The 13133-nt window shown below is 35.3% G+C and overlaps 1 protein-coding gene across 2 annotated transcripts in view; it reads left to right on the top strand.

The window, feature by feature from the left end:
• Positions 1 to 13133, top strand: part of LOC124954548 (serine/threonine-protein kinase 17A-like) — a 78187-nt gene that overhangs the window by 49068 nt on the left and 15986 nt on the right. For both annotated transcript variants that reach the window (XM_047507667.1, XM_047507676.1), the window contains exons 2-3: positions 8072 to 8284; positions 8750 to 8888. In XM_047507667.1, the coding sequence (XP_047363623.1) occupies positions 8072 to 8284; positions 8750 to 8888 (352 nt within the window). The remainder of the gene's footprint in view (positions 1 to 8071; positions 8285 to 8749; positions 8889 to 13133) is intronic.

Below are 13133 nucleotides of genomic sequence, written 5' to 3'. Positions count from 1 at the left end.
GTGTGTTGGTGTGTAGCTACATACATACGTACGTATATATATATATGTACATATCTTTTTCCCCCTCTTTCGTATTGTTGTAAACGTGTGCAACGGTAAGGGATACACGAGTAAGCAGCTATAACTCGAGGAAAGACGCTTTAATATGCGCTCGAGAAGTCATACGCACTTGGACCCCGCGTGCACGAGAGACGCCGCGGTGAAAGTGTATACTTTCTACAGCATCCGAGCGACTACCGCGTTAAGCCTCGCTTAGAACCTTTTCCCGTCTCGAAATCGGATTTTTTACCTGCCGAGGAATGCACTCGTCTCTCTCTCTCTCTCTCTCTCTCTCTCTCTCTTTCTTTCTTTCTTTCTTTCTCTTTTTCTTTCTTTCTCTCTCTAGCTACGTTTTTCTTATAATTGACTTTTTGTTTTCCTTTTCTTTGAAAGGTAAAAGCGAATGGAATTTGCAAAAAGGAAAAAATAAGTGAAGGACCATAAGAAAATTGAATGTTGTTCAAGGTACCAGGAAGAAAATACAAAATTACATTAATAAGTGATATTATTGTACAAGACGTTCGAGATCACATGCATTGAAAATTTCTCGTGTAAAAATTATGAGGGAACAGGGAAGGTAATTGATACTCAGCTAAAGTAAAGTCGTGACTGCAGTTTTAAAGACTCAAAGGCTCCGGAAAAGAAGGCAACTTACAAATAATAAGCGCCTGTAGGTACTCTCGCTGGTGCCGGCTTCTCGAGAAGGGGTCGATGAGACTCGTGAAAGTATTTGTTGTTTCGCTAAATATTAAAAGCGTAGACATTCGCGGACAGTAAGGCAGTGGAACGACGAAAGCGGCGACCGATCAAAGCCCTTGTTTTATTATGCAAAAGAATTTGTCAATATATCAGAATATAAAACTTTTATATCTTAGATTATATTCTTAAGTGCATAATAAATAAAAATGTGCAGGCACGTGAAGAAGGGATGTAATTCTTTCGAATGATTTTATTTATCGGCGTTAAAGTAAAATAATAAGTTCATGAAGACGAGATGATGCAAAAAATTATACAAGTTGGATATGGATCATCGATCGAGAAATCAAAGCGTTGGAACGATCTACTTATACTACTTTCCTCCCTTTCGTTCGAATTAAATGCTATAAAAATATTCCCTGTTAACTGTTAAATAATTCCTTGTTTCAATGTTAATAAAAATATTCCCTGGTAGCAACGATCTCCATGTACATTTCTTTGTGGTTCGGAGAGCTCGTAAAAGTCCTTAAGTGCTACGACTCTTCTTAGATTCTCTAGACTTCTCCAGTGACTCGTGATGTCGATGATCTCAAATAGCGGCGAACAAAGAAGCGAAACTACGGAGGACCCAATGATCTCTCTTTCGATGTCTTCCGACTAAACTCTTCCACGCGTAAAATCGTGTTTATCTGTCTGTCTACCCGAGCTTAAAATCATTTAAAAATACTTTTCTACTTTCGTTTCCTCTTCGTTGGGAAGACAGAAAAATGACAAGATTTTTTTGCAGAGGATGATCAAGAAGCAAAAAAAAATGTGTCTTTAGAAAAGTTTAATTATTTTATTTCTTTCTTACTCCAATATAAAGAACAATAAGGAAAAAATGGAAGATACAGTTAAGTATCAGTCATGCGATATCTTTAAATATGTGATTCACATTTAAAAAACAAAAATAAAATAAAATAAAAAAGAAAAAAAATCTCTCCTCATCCGCTATTCAAGATGTGCCTTTCCAAGGATCCAAACTTTCGATAAGAACTTACTCGGGAAAGATACATATACCACGAAGTAAATGTTCCGTGAATTGTACTCCATTGGAATATGAAACCAAATCATGATGATTCGTCTATGTATGCATGTCATACATACATACATACATATATATATATATATATACATACATACATGCATACATATATACATACCTCTAGGCATATATGGAAGAATATTGCGAAACGTTAATCAGACTAGTGTTCTATAATATTTAAATGAGATTTTCTTCGCAGGAGACATGAAATTCGAAGAGAAATATTTCGATAATAATTATTGACGAGAAACAGGATTGGTTTGCATGGACGAAGTCCAAGTAAAGGAGCCGCCAATGTTTTGTCGCGTGCTGCCTCCTCATCTTCTTTGCGTTCATAAACGCTCTTCTCTCTCTCTCTCTCTCTCTCTCTCTCTCTCTCTCTCTCTCTCTCTTTCTCTCTCTTTCTCTCTCTTTCTGCCGAGACCGATCACGGACGAAGAAGATGAGAGGGCGTATCCGGTGTTTCAAGGCTACTGGAACGTGAAAGACGCCGATAGGATCCGCGCTTGCTCGTTAAAAGACGCGCGTGTGCACCATTGTGGCTGCTGCAATTTCCCTTCGAAAGGATCGACGGAAGCGACGCTTCAACGAATTAAGGACTTTACGGATTGGCGCTCGTGATAGTAGCTTATTACGTTCTAGCAGATCGATAATGCAACAAAAAATGTATTTATTGTTCATACAGTCAGTTCCTTTCGATAGTTATATATGTATGTATATATATATATATATATATATATATATATATATATATATACCCCTATATACGTGTGGACATCTTTTATAATGCATAGTTTTTCTAAACAAAGATAGACAATTTCCTGTCGCAGTTTTTATAATGAATTGTGTTATCGTTATCAATAATCTTATAAGTGCTTTTAAAAGTTTTTTTATTTTTTTTTTTTTTTTCTTTTCTTTTGCAAACGGATGTGCTGAATAGTTGACTATCATATAATTTTTTTTTTTTTTTATAAACCAGTGCCGCTATCGATTGATAATCTTTATTTTATAGCAAACCAAATGTTGTTACAAATATTGAAAATCTTTAATATCTTCTCGGTGTTAATCATAGAACGAAGGAAGTTTTAAACTTATCTTTTCAAACAAAGCTGAATAGCAATCGTTCGCTAAAAAAGAAAAAGAAAAAATAACAAAAAGGAAAAAGAAAGAAGAACTTTTCTTTAGACGGTGAGGGGTAACTTTTCCTTGGAAAAATGCAGCTCGCCGGATTTCACGCATAAATTTGAGTAGTAATTAATTCAAGAAGCAAAGAGGGGACTGCTGGATCGTTATCGCCATAGCCGTTGCCAAGAATTTCTTCTACGTTCATCGATAAAACGAGAGCCCTTGCTGCGGACATTGTCCGCAGGTGCTGTGCTGTGCTGTGCACTGCTAATAGCTTTTAAAATTACGTCGTGCAAAGGGCTAAAAAAGTAGATCCGCCGATGAGAAAGATCCTATGAAAAACAATTTCGATAGTGAAACGCTTAAACGAATCGTGTTTCAAACGCTTAAACATCTAGACGTTATACAAATTTTTTTATTATGATAAAAATTCTTGTCAAAATGTTAAAACCATCTTTGCAAAGTGTGTATTCTATTTGTTTTTTTTTTCTTCTTTTTTCTTTCTTTTTTCACAATTAGTCTCTCTCTCTCTCTCTCTCTCTCTCTCTCTCTCTCTCTCTCTCTCTCTCTCTCTCTCTCTCTCTCTGTTTTTCTATAATTACAAAATACATAGTTTGAAGCATCACGTGACATATATATATATATATATATATATATATACACACACATTTATTACAAAGAAGAACGAAGTAAGAAGAAGATCGATTACACGCTTATCTCAATGAAAAAGATACCGATCGATCTTCTCTTCTTCGTCTGGCAAAATGCGGAAGATCAAAGGCGTAAAACTCTTCCGAGCATGCCGCTAAATCCACAAAAGACACGATCGGAATTAGAAACGCAAAATACGCGGACGTAAAAGCCTCCGTTGTACGCGTCCTCTTCACATTATTCATATATGCTATACTATCTATATATGTGTATATATGTGTGTAGATATGCACACGTACATATACCCTAGTAAGAGGAGCCTTACGTTGCGATTTTCGAGCGCAATCAGCCGCGAGATGCGCGATCTCTCTGATCTAGCCGCGCTCCGTCACATCTTTAAGTTACGAGAGAGCAAAAGAAAGAAAGGGAGAGAGAGACATAAAGAGAGCGAGTGAGAAATAGCGAGGACTCGACGAAGAACAAACACAGAACGTATAGCGTGGGAGTTCGACCTAAACAACCTAGGGAAATCGAGATCACGCGCATGGCAAAAGCGAGACAACATGTAGATCCGTGCGATCTCTATGTGTATTATTTCGCGTACCAAAGCTTCGCCCTGTTATATCCAACTTCCTTATCCTCTTCTCTGTCTCTCTCTCTCTATCTATCTATTTAAATATCTATTTATCTATCTTTCTGTCTATTCATCCATCTATCTATCTATCTATCTATCTATATGTCTTTCTCTCTCTTTCTCTCTTGTTAAAAAATTACTTCTTTAATTACTTCTTCGTTATCTTTTTATTTCTATATCAACGTTTAAACATAAATCGATCTTGAATATAATTATTTGTACATACATATTTGTACATATAATACATATGTATCATACTTTCTTTTTTTATGATATCATCAAACTTTTTAAAATAATTTGTCTCTCTGCTTTTCGAATCGAGAAGAAAAGTTTTGTTGACTATCGTTTGCCATATTATTATTTCTTAAACACAAACAATAGAGAAAACTTTCTTTATGAAACTTCATGGGATAATTCATTTATGGATGGTACATTTTCATCTCTTTGATTCGATGACGACACGGTCGGTGGGTGGGTGGATGGGAGGGAGTGAGGGAACATTAAGTAAAAGACAATGTTTTGCGAAGAAAGAGAAAACTTTTCAAAGATAATTCATCGTAAACGAGCCGAGCAACGTATATTTCGAGTCTTATCTGTGTCGGTGTATCGAAAGAAAGGAAGTCGAGTTGGCGGCCCGCCGTGAGCATTGAGCATGACGAAAAGATAAAAGAATCGCAAAAGAGGGAGAAAGAAACAGAGAAAGAGAGGGAGTGGGAGTGAAGAAGTAAGGGTGGGAGAAAGAAAAAAGAGAGAGAGAGAGAGAGAGAGAGAGAGAGATGAGCCTCGTGATCGATTTTTGAGACTTCACAAAAGCCTTGATCATCGTCTTTTATGTTCTATCTTTCTTTTTCTCTTCTTCGATATAGAGCATCCAGTGGAGCGAATACACATACATAGATAGGCATTAGATACGGCGAACCGTGTAACAGCCTGCAATTAGAACATAGATAACAAGTCGATTCGATAAAGACTGCCCACAATCGTTCGTATTCGCGTTCGCCAACCTACATACCTAGACGAACAGTGACTTTCAGCGTTATCTACTTTTATCAACTTTTATATTATATATTGGTTCTGATACACATACATACATATATACATACATACATACATACATACATACATACATACATGCATATATACATATGTATATCATTCGTGCAGATGTTAAATCATTCGATATGATTATTCTGTAATATTTTCGATTGTCTAAGAATTTTGTTAAACACCTTAATTATCGAGATTCACGATTTCACACATCGATATCTAACAACTTGTTTTTTCTCTTTTTTCTTTTTTGCTTTTTTATTTTGGCATAATAGATATAAGAAAAAAAGCACTGTCATATTTTGTATTCATTGCATTGCAATAATACATAGAACGTCGTAATATTATTCGTGCGTGATTGTCTTAATGTGAGATTTTTTTTTTACAATAACAGATAAAGAATTAATGTCACACTTTTTGTATCAAATCTTATTAGTCTTGTAAATTATTAATAAATCTAAACGGAGCAAAGAAAATGAAATGTTGATCATAGGTTGAACTTTAATAAACGTGTTAATAGAAAATTCTTAGTTCATTAGAGGATTTATTATGGTTGGGGTGAAATAATGATGAAACTTCATCGATCGTGCCAAAGTATCTCAGCAAAGAGAAAAAGTATGAAGAAGCGTGTGGCCGGTCGATGAACCGGCTTAGAATTTCTCCCTCTTCCTCCCACCCCTCTCTATCTTTTTTTCCGATTCGCGGTTTGCTCTGTAAGACACGGCGAGGTCCACCAGTCCACGTGTACAATGAACCTCTAATGATGCTTACTTTGACACGGTGTGTTAAAAGAGACGCGCGCTCAGTGTCATTTGTTACGTCTCTGTCCCTTTCAAGAACGACGCTTGGACAATGTCATTTTTCATTTGGTACCTAATACGATCGTTTGTTGTTTGCTCGAGGAAATGTACTTACAAGATCTTCGATTATTTATCATCGATCGGGCTTTTATATATAAGCCGCTTTGTCTAAGATTTTTCAATACAAAAATTGATACTATGACTTGATTTATTATATTTTTTTTGTTATATTTATATTATATTTATATATATATATATTATTTTATTTATATCGATGATACATATATATATACAATATATCATCGATTTGCATCCATGCTCGATCATTTCCAAAGAAAGTCGTTTAATCGTTAGTCATATAACAACGATATAATGATTTTATTGCGAATGTTTATTAAAATGGAATAATTCTTTTTGTAAACGTACGATATAAATAAGTTTAAAAAAGAAAAAAGGAAAGAATCTTTTTCACTATTTGATATACGAAACGAAACTAGAAAGAAAATAAGTATTTGGTAATTCAATCGAAAGAGATAGCAATTTATAGATACATTAGACAAAACGGAGTTCAGTGACATCGACTCGTATTACGAGTTTATTGCATGGCCGGTGTGCGGCGTTAGAATCGTGGAAGGTTTCACCAGCGGCATAAAATTCTAGAAACTGGGTTTTGTAGGATTATGTTTTCTGTTCCGTTCACGCTATTTTGTTTTTATCACGAGAAGAGAATCTTGAGAAAAAAGAATGAGTCGAGAAAATGGAATACCGTCCGTTTCAATTAACTGCCTACCACCTTTGAAAACATAAGCTATCACGTGCATACATATTTATTTATGTGTCCTTATAGGTTGTTGTGGTATATATATATATATATATATATATATATATATATAAATGTACACATATATAGACATGCAACAAACGCGTACACTTGGCTTATTTCCTTGTACTGTACGAACTTTTATGTAATACGAACGCTGGTACTTTCACCGATGCTCGAATTTAGGCGCGACAATCGAATTGAATGAGAGCAGTACAGAACGCCTCCGGTGCATAGGCCGAGTCGAGTTCTCACTTTCTAGAAGATTGTGTTTAGATCATCGGATTGCAAGGGAAGTCTCTGTTTGAAAGGAGAAGCCAACCTCGAGATTCCCGGTTCATCGACTTCAAGAATGTCGTATTCGATATCACGATATTCGAATTGAAATTGTTGGAATGTCGTTCCTCTGTAAACATATTAGTGTCCGTATATATATTCATATATATGTTGTATGCGTGTATGTATGTATGTATGTATGTATGTATGTATGTATGTATGTATGTGTGTGTGTATGTGTGTATACATGTATATGTTATGTATACACGCTTGTCGCGCACTAACATCAAAGTTTCTTTGTTGACATCTCCGTTAGACTAGTCTCGTTCGATAAACAAACGATGTTAGTCTACACGAAGATACGAGATGGTACGGACGGTGACTCTTAAATGTTTACACGTATCTTATATATTACCCCAACGATCGATAATTTTTACATTACATCTGTACTCGATTACGAGACTTTCTTACACAATTTCTTTTTCTTTCTCTCTCTCTCTCTCTCCCTCTCTCTCTCCCTCTCTAGACACATCCAAACGATAATTCCTTAATCTCCCGTAATTCAATCGAGAAAAGGAAGAATTATGAACGAAGAATAACAACGCGATGGCGGATACGTTGCTAATATCTAACTTAGAAATTTTTATACGACTTAGAGATTACTATATAAGATCGGTTGCAATTAAGAAAAGCATTAAAAGAATGGTATTACTCTTTAATTCACGGGTGAAAGCAAACGAATGATTTAATCAAACTTCCTTGTCCCCCTACTATAATAATTCTTTAAAGTATCTGTTATAAATGAAATAATAATAAAAAGAACGAACAAGAGCAATTAATTTCTAAAGGTTAATTTTTTTGTACTTATCCTTTTTTTCTTTTTTTTTTTTTTTGTTCAGGGGCAAATACGCAACGGTGAGAAGATGCCGAGAGAGATCGAGTGGAAGGCAGTGGGCCGCAAAGTTTCTAAGGAAGAGACGACGAGCTCAGGAATTGAGGGCGGAGGCACTTCACGAGGTCGCGGTGCTGGATGCCGCTGCTCACTGTTCTCGCCTCGTTTCCCTCCACCAGGTCTTCGAGACCAATACCGAGATGGTTCTCGTCTTGGAACTGTAAGTTTTTTTTCCTAGTGTGTGTGCACATATTGGACTCACTCTAACTGTACTTCTCTATGAAGCGTCATACGGTTATTTCTCTTTCTGTTTTTCTCTCTCTCTCTCTCTCTTTCTCTTTCTTTCTTTTATAATACATACATTATAGACTGACGCGTATGCATTTTATATTATTAGATTGTGCAAGCATAACTTCTAACGCAATCATAGTGGATATATTAAGCGTTACGTAACGAACGTTACCAATTTATGATACCTTTGTGTAATAGTGTAATATGAATATTTCGTATTATTAGCTTTCTAAAGAGCATTCGTACGATTCTCTATCGTTATTTTCGTTCTAATCGATCGACTCTGATATACCTCGATTATTTTCTTAACGTTCGTGTTCTATTTGCTTCGTTATTACGTCCGTTGAAGTAAAACTTGAATTGATCGCTTTATTTTGTATCGTTCTCCTCATAGGGCACCTGGTGGCGAATTGCAAATGATATTGGATAGAGACGAAGTCCCAGAAGAACGGCAGGTTGCGAGATTGTTGAAGCAGATTTTAGACGGTATTGCCTTCCTGCATTCTCTCAACGTAGCACACTTGGACATAAAGGTTAGTGTATTTCAAATACATTATACATTATATATATATATATATATATATATATATATATATATATGAAGATATTTCAAATTCCAGCATATTAAATTGCGATAATAATGTTTGTTTAAGACAAGTGCGTTGTTCTTCTATATTTACATTAATCGTTATATTGCATAAACGTTTCCAATGATAACATCAAGGATTTTTTAAAGGCCATTTCCATATTATATATATATATATAAACACATACACACACGTATATCTTTATTATTATATATTTATTATATATATATATATTATAATAATAATAAAATGAGTGAATTAGAATATGTAAAATAAAAAATACATATCGATATTAGAGAAAGTATAGGCGATAGAAAGAGAATAAAAATTTTTCGTTCTTATCTTGAATGTTGACTATTGAGGGAGGGGAAATAAGATTTAGCGTACCTCATTTCTCGACCTTATCTCTTTCTTAGCGTTCTGTTAAAAATAAACATAGAACGACGATAACGATGTGGAAGGCAACGACAACGATCTTCTTCTTCTTCTTCTTCTTCTTCATCTTTTTCTTTTTCTTCTTCTTCTCCTTTTTTTCTTTTTCTTTTTTTTTTTTTGCAGTTGGTGCAAATAAAATGCGTTATCTAGATATTCCGGAGAATTGGCGAATAAAGATTTTGAGGAAACAAAGCTCGTGGAAAATTGGCGAACAAATGCAAGAAATGCCTTAGGTGAATCAAATTGCAACAATGTCCATTATTGTGTGTCTTGAATCTTAAAATGGAAAATGGAAATGAAAGGAAAGAGATTTTTTGGCACGAAAAATATAAATTGCTATAGTATTTCCTAAGAATTTTAATGTGTGTTCGATCTACTACCTGTTCCGCATGTTGGACTCTGATGCGAACGACCTACATAAATTGTTATATAAATACCCGTCTTCTTTGCCAAAAAGTCAATGCGTCCGCGCGATGCATGCTATTGTATAATTCTACCGGCTGTATTAATTCGACGATTATATAAGAACCCTCCCACAAACAGACACACACACACACGATAAAAATCTTATAAGGGATATGCTTAATCATTTCAATCTTTTCTTATTATAAACTTTCTCAAAAATTAATTTCAAAAGTAGTTTTGACACTAAAATATATATGTATGTATGTAGTACCTATGTATATTATATATATATATATATATATATATATATATATATGCACTATGACTATCTTGTTCAAGAGTTTCAAAAAATAATCTTGGAAGATCGACATAGGAGACGTTTAAAAAATCTATATTTCCTTTTTGCAAACAAGAAAGTCCCTTATGAGACAAATGACGATAGTGCCAACGATGGGGGTAAGATGAGATTGAGTTGGGGCAGGAGTGGGACGGGTAAGAGAAGAATTAGTAAATTCACAGACACTTCATATCGGCAAAGAAATTCTTAACGAGATACACATTTCTATGGGGTGTTTCTTGGAAGGACATATTTTTGTAACCGACGTCGAGGGAGTCTATCGTCTCGGTACGATTCTTTACAAAAATAAAGTCCCTATCTTTCTTTTCACGCGTACACGCATGTGGCCGCCATTTACGCTGATTTTTTAATTGATAAAATTCATTTGAATTCTCTATTTGCTTTGTTCGTCTCTTTGAGCGTTGTGGCAAAAAAAAAACGACTAATGAGAAGAGAGAAGTAGGCGAGTATCTTCTATTTTTAGAAAACTCTCGACTCTCACCGAGTTATTTTGACTGGAAGTCTACTATCATTTATCATCATTGATCCGTGGCCTTGTCGATGAAATTCCCGCTTGAACGAGTCGGCAATTATACGCTCGCAAACATGGACTCGACGATAAAAACTTTCGACAGGTGTGTAAAATCATGCCGCGTGCCGTCCTATCTAACGAAATAAATGGAAAAGAAGAAGAAAAAAAAGAAAAAAGGAAAGAGAAAAATAAAGAAAATCAATCGAAAGATAGCCGGTTGTCGCCGTTTGAAAGATTATTTCAATTATTTGAATCTTAGGAACTACGATATGTGAAAGTCCTTCTTGTCGATGACAAAAAGTTTCGTCTATTAATTTCTAATATCACTTTAAAAGGAAAATGTCACTTTCGAAGATGACTGCTCGTGCGTATCAAAGAAAAATCATGAAGGAAATATCTCGTATTTGGAAAGAAGATAGAGAAGGCATTAAAAATAGAGAGAGAGAGAGAGAGAGAGAGAGAGAGAGAGAGGAGAGGGAGAGAGAGGGAGAGAGACGATTTGTGATTGAAAATTTGCATGAAGTTAGCGAATCGTTCGCGTAGGTATAATCTCATATATACGTATATATGTACATGTTTATCGATTATCGGAGTGATCGATATGGGAAAGCCAAGGCGAACGAGTATTAATAAAATATTCTGTCGGCCACAAGAACGACGACAACGATAAAGAAAAAAAAGATAAAGAAGAAGAAGAAGAAGACGTCGCCACACACATCTCATACATTTACTTCACCCTTCCTCTTTGGTCTTTTATTTTTCTTTTCGTTCCTCCTCCTTTTCTAACTTCTACTTCTCCATCTCTTTCCTCCTACTCTTCCAACATTTCTAACCGGCAACAGGACAGTGAGATTACGAATTCACGCTCGGTGTTATGTAACGAGCTATCGTGCCTTTTCGTTTTTCGTCAAAATCGTGTGAATAATTTGCCGAGACAGCGGTACCGAGACAAATTGGAAGCCGAGCAAAAGAGGGATGGTATCGAAAGGAAAGTGTGCGTGGATGGAATGTTAGGAAAGAGAGAGAGACAGAAAGAAAGAAAGAAAAAAAAAATAGAAATGTACACATTGAGATGTTTTAATAAAACAGACGTGGCAAATAAGTCTAAGAAAGTGTTTCTCGGCAATTTACATAAAGTCCAAAGATAGATGAGTTATTCTTCGAAGAATATTCCAAACGACATTTTTCATATTTCGTAAACGATATTGTCACAATATCAAATAAATTAATTTGAACTTTGCGATCTCATCTTTCTTTTTCTTTTTTTCTTTCGTTTTAACCTCGTAAGAACTCAAATTCACTTTCTTTGTAACAAATGAAAGCAAAACAACGACGTAATCCATAGAGACCAGTTCGCAACGACCTTTGTCATACTTTATCAGCTATTCAACGAACGTTCGATAAGGAACGATGTGAGTTTATCTCGATGCGATAAGATAGCGCTTGTAACTTCGAGATACACGAATTGCGATGCACAAGAGAACGCAATTTTGCGACAACGACGCGTTAAATCTCTTTCGTAAAGCTAGCTATTATTTTCTTCCCCTCCAAAAGGAAGTATCTTTTACGTTCTATGTAATGCGATTAGTTTATCAAAAACAGAAAACAAAAAAAACGAGAGAAAGAGAAAAAGAGAAAACTCGCACGATTAGACACGAACATCTATTTAATATCTTTCTTACTACTAATAGATAGTAAGAAAAATAAGAAGTAAATAAATAAATAAAAATACGAGCGTTTGGTTTAAAGTATTATACAGTATATACCTATAACGCAGGTGCGATGTCGTTCCATTAGCGTATTCTATAAATAAGCGATGCTCGGTACTCGATGATGTGGCGAGCAAAATATTATTCCTTACACGAGAAGGCACTTACAACGTTTTGGATAAACTCATGAAGTCTAGACGGGCTTTTACGCGAATCAGGATATCGTCTTGGTTTACAGGTGAGTCTATCTCTTTTTCAATCGCATATATATATATATATATATATATATATATATATATCCTTAAAAGAGAGTGTACAAGAAAGAAAGAAAGAAAGATATTAACTATGGCTCGTTAATCCTTTTTTATTCTCTACTTCTCTCTCTCTCTCTCTCTCTCTCTCTCTCTCTCTCTCATTTTCTCTCTTTCTCACTGTCCTTTTGCAGTCTCATGACTCTTCTGATAAAATTTGAGAAATCGTAAATCTCTTGGACGTTTCACGTAGGAAATACTTTTCATAACATACAACGTATTCACATAGTTGTGTCCGTGTACGATTTTAGATGGTGAAATATAGCGTATACAATTAGGGAATACCACGTGTCAAATGTTCCGTTCCATCCTGGCAAGGATCGTATCAACAAGAGGCCACTTAAGCTCCTACCAGTACGCTTACGTTCCGTGATATTTGTCAAAAGTGCGAACACCTTAGCGCGTGCAAAAGGAATTTCAATCGTCCGTTCCCTTTCACTGCACGCTTACTTTCTCTGTCTC

This window comes from Vespa velutina, chromosome 1 (genome assembly GCF_912470025.1).
Source record: "Vespa velutina chromosome 1, iVesVel2.1, whole genome shotgun sequence".
Classification (NCBI taxonomy): Eukaryota; Metazoa; Arthropoda; class Insecta; order Hymenoptera; family Vespidae; genus Vespa; species Vespa velutina.
This window is presented reverse-complemented; position numbering and strand designations above follow the sequence as displayed.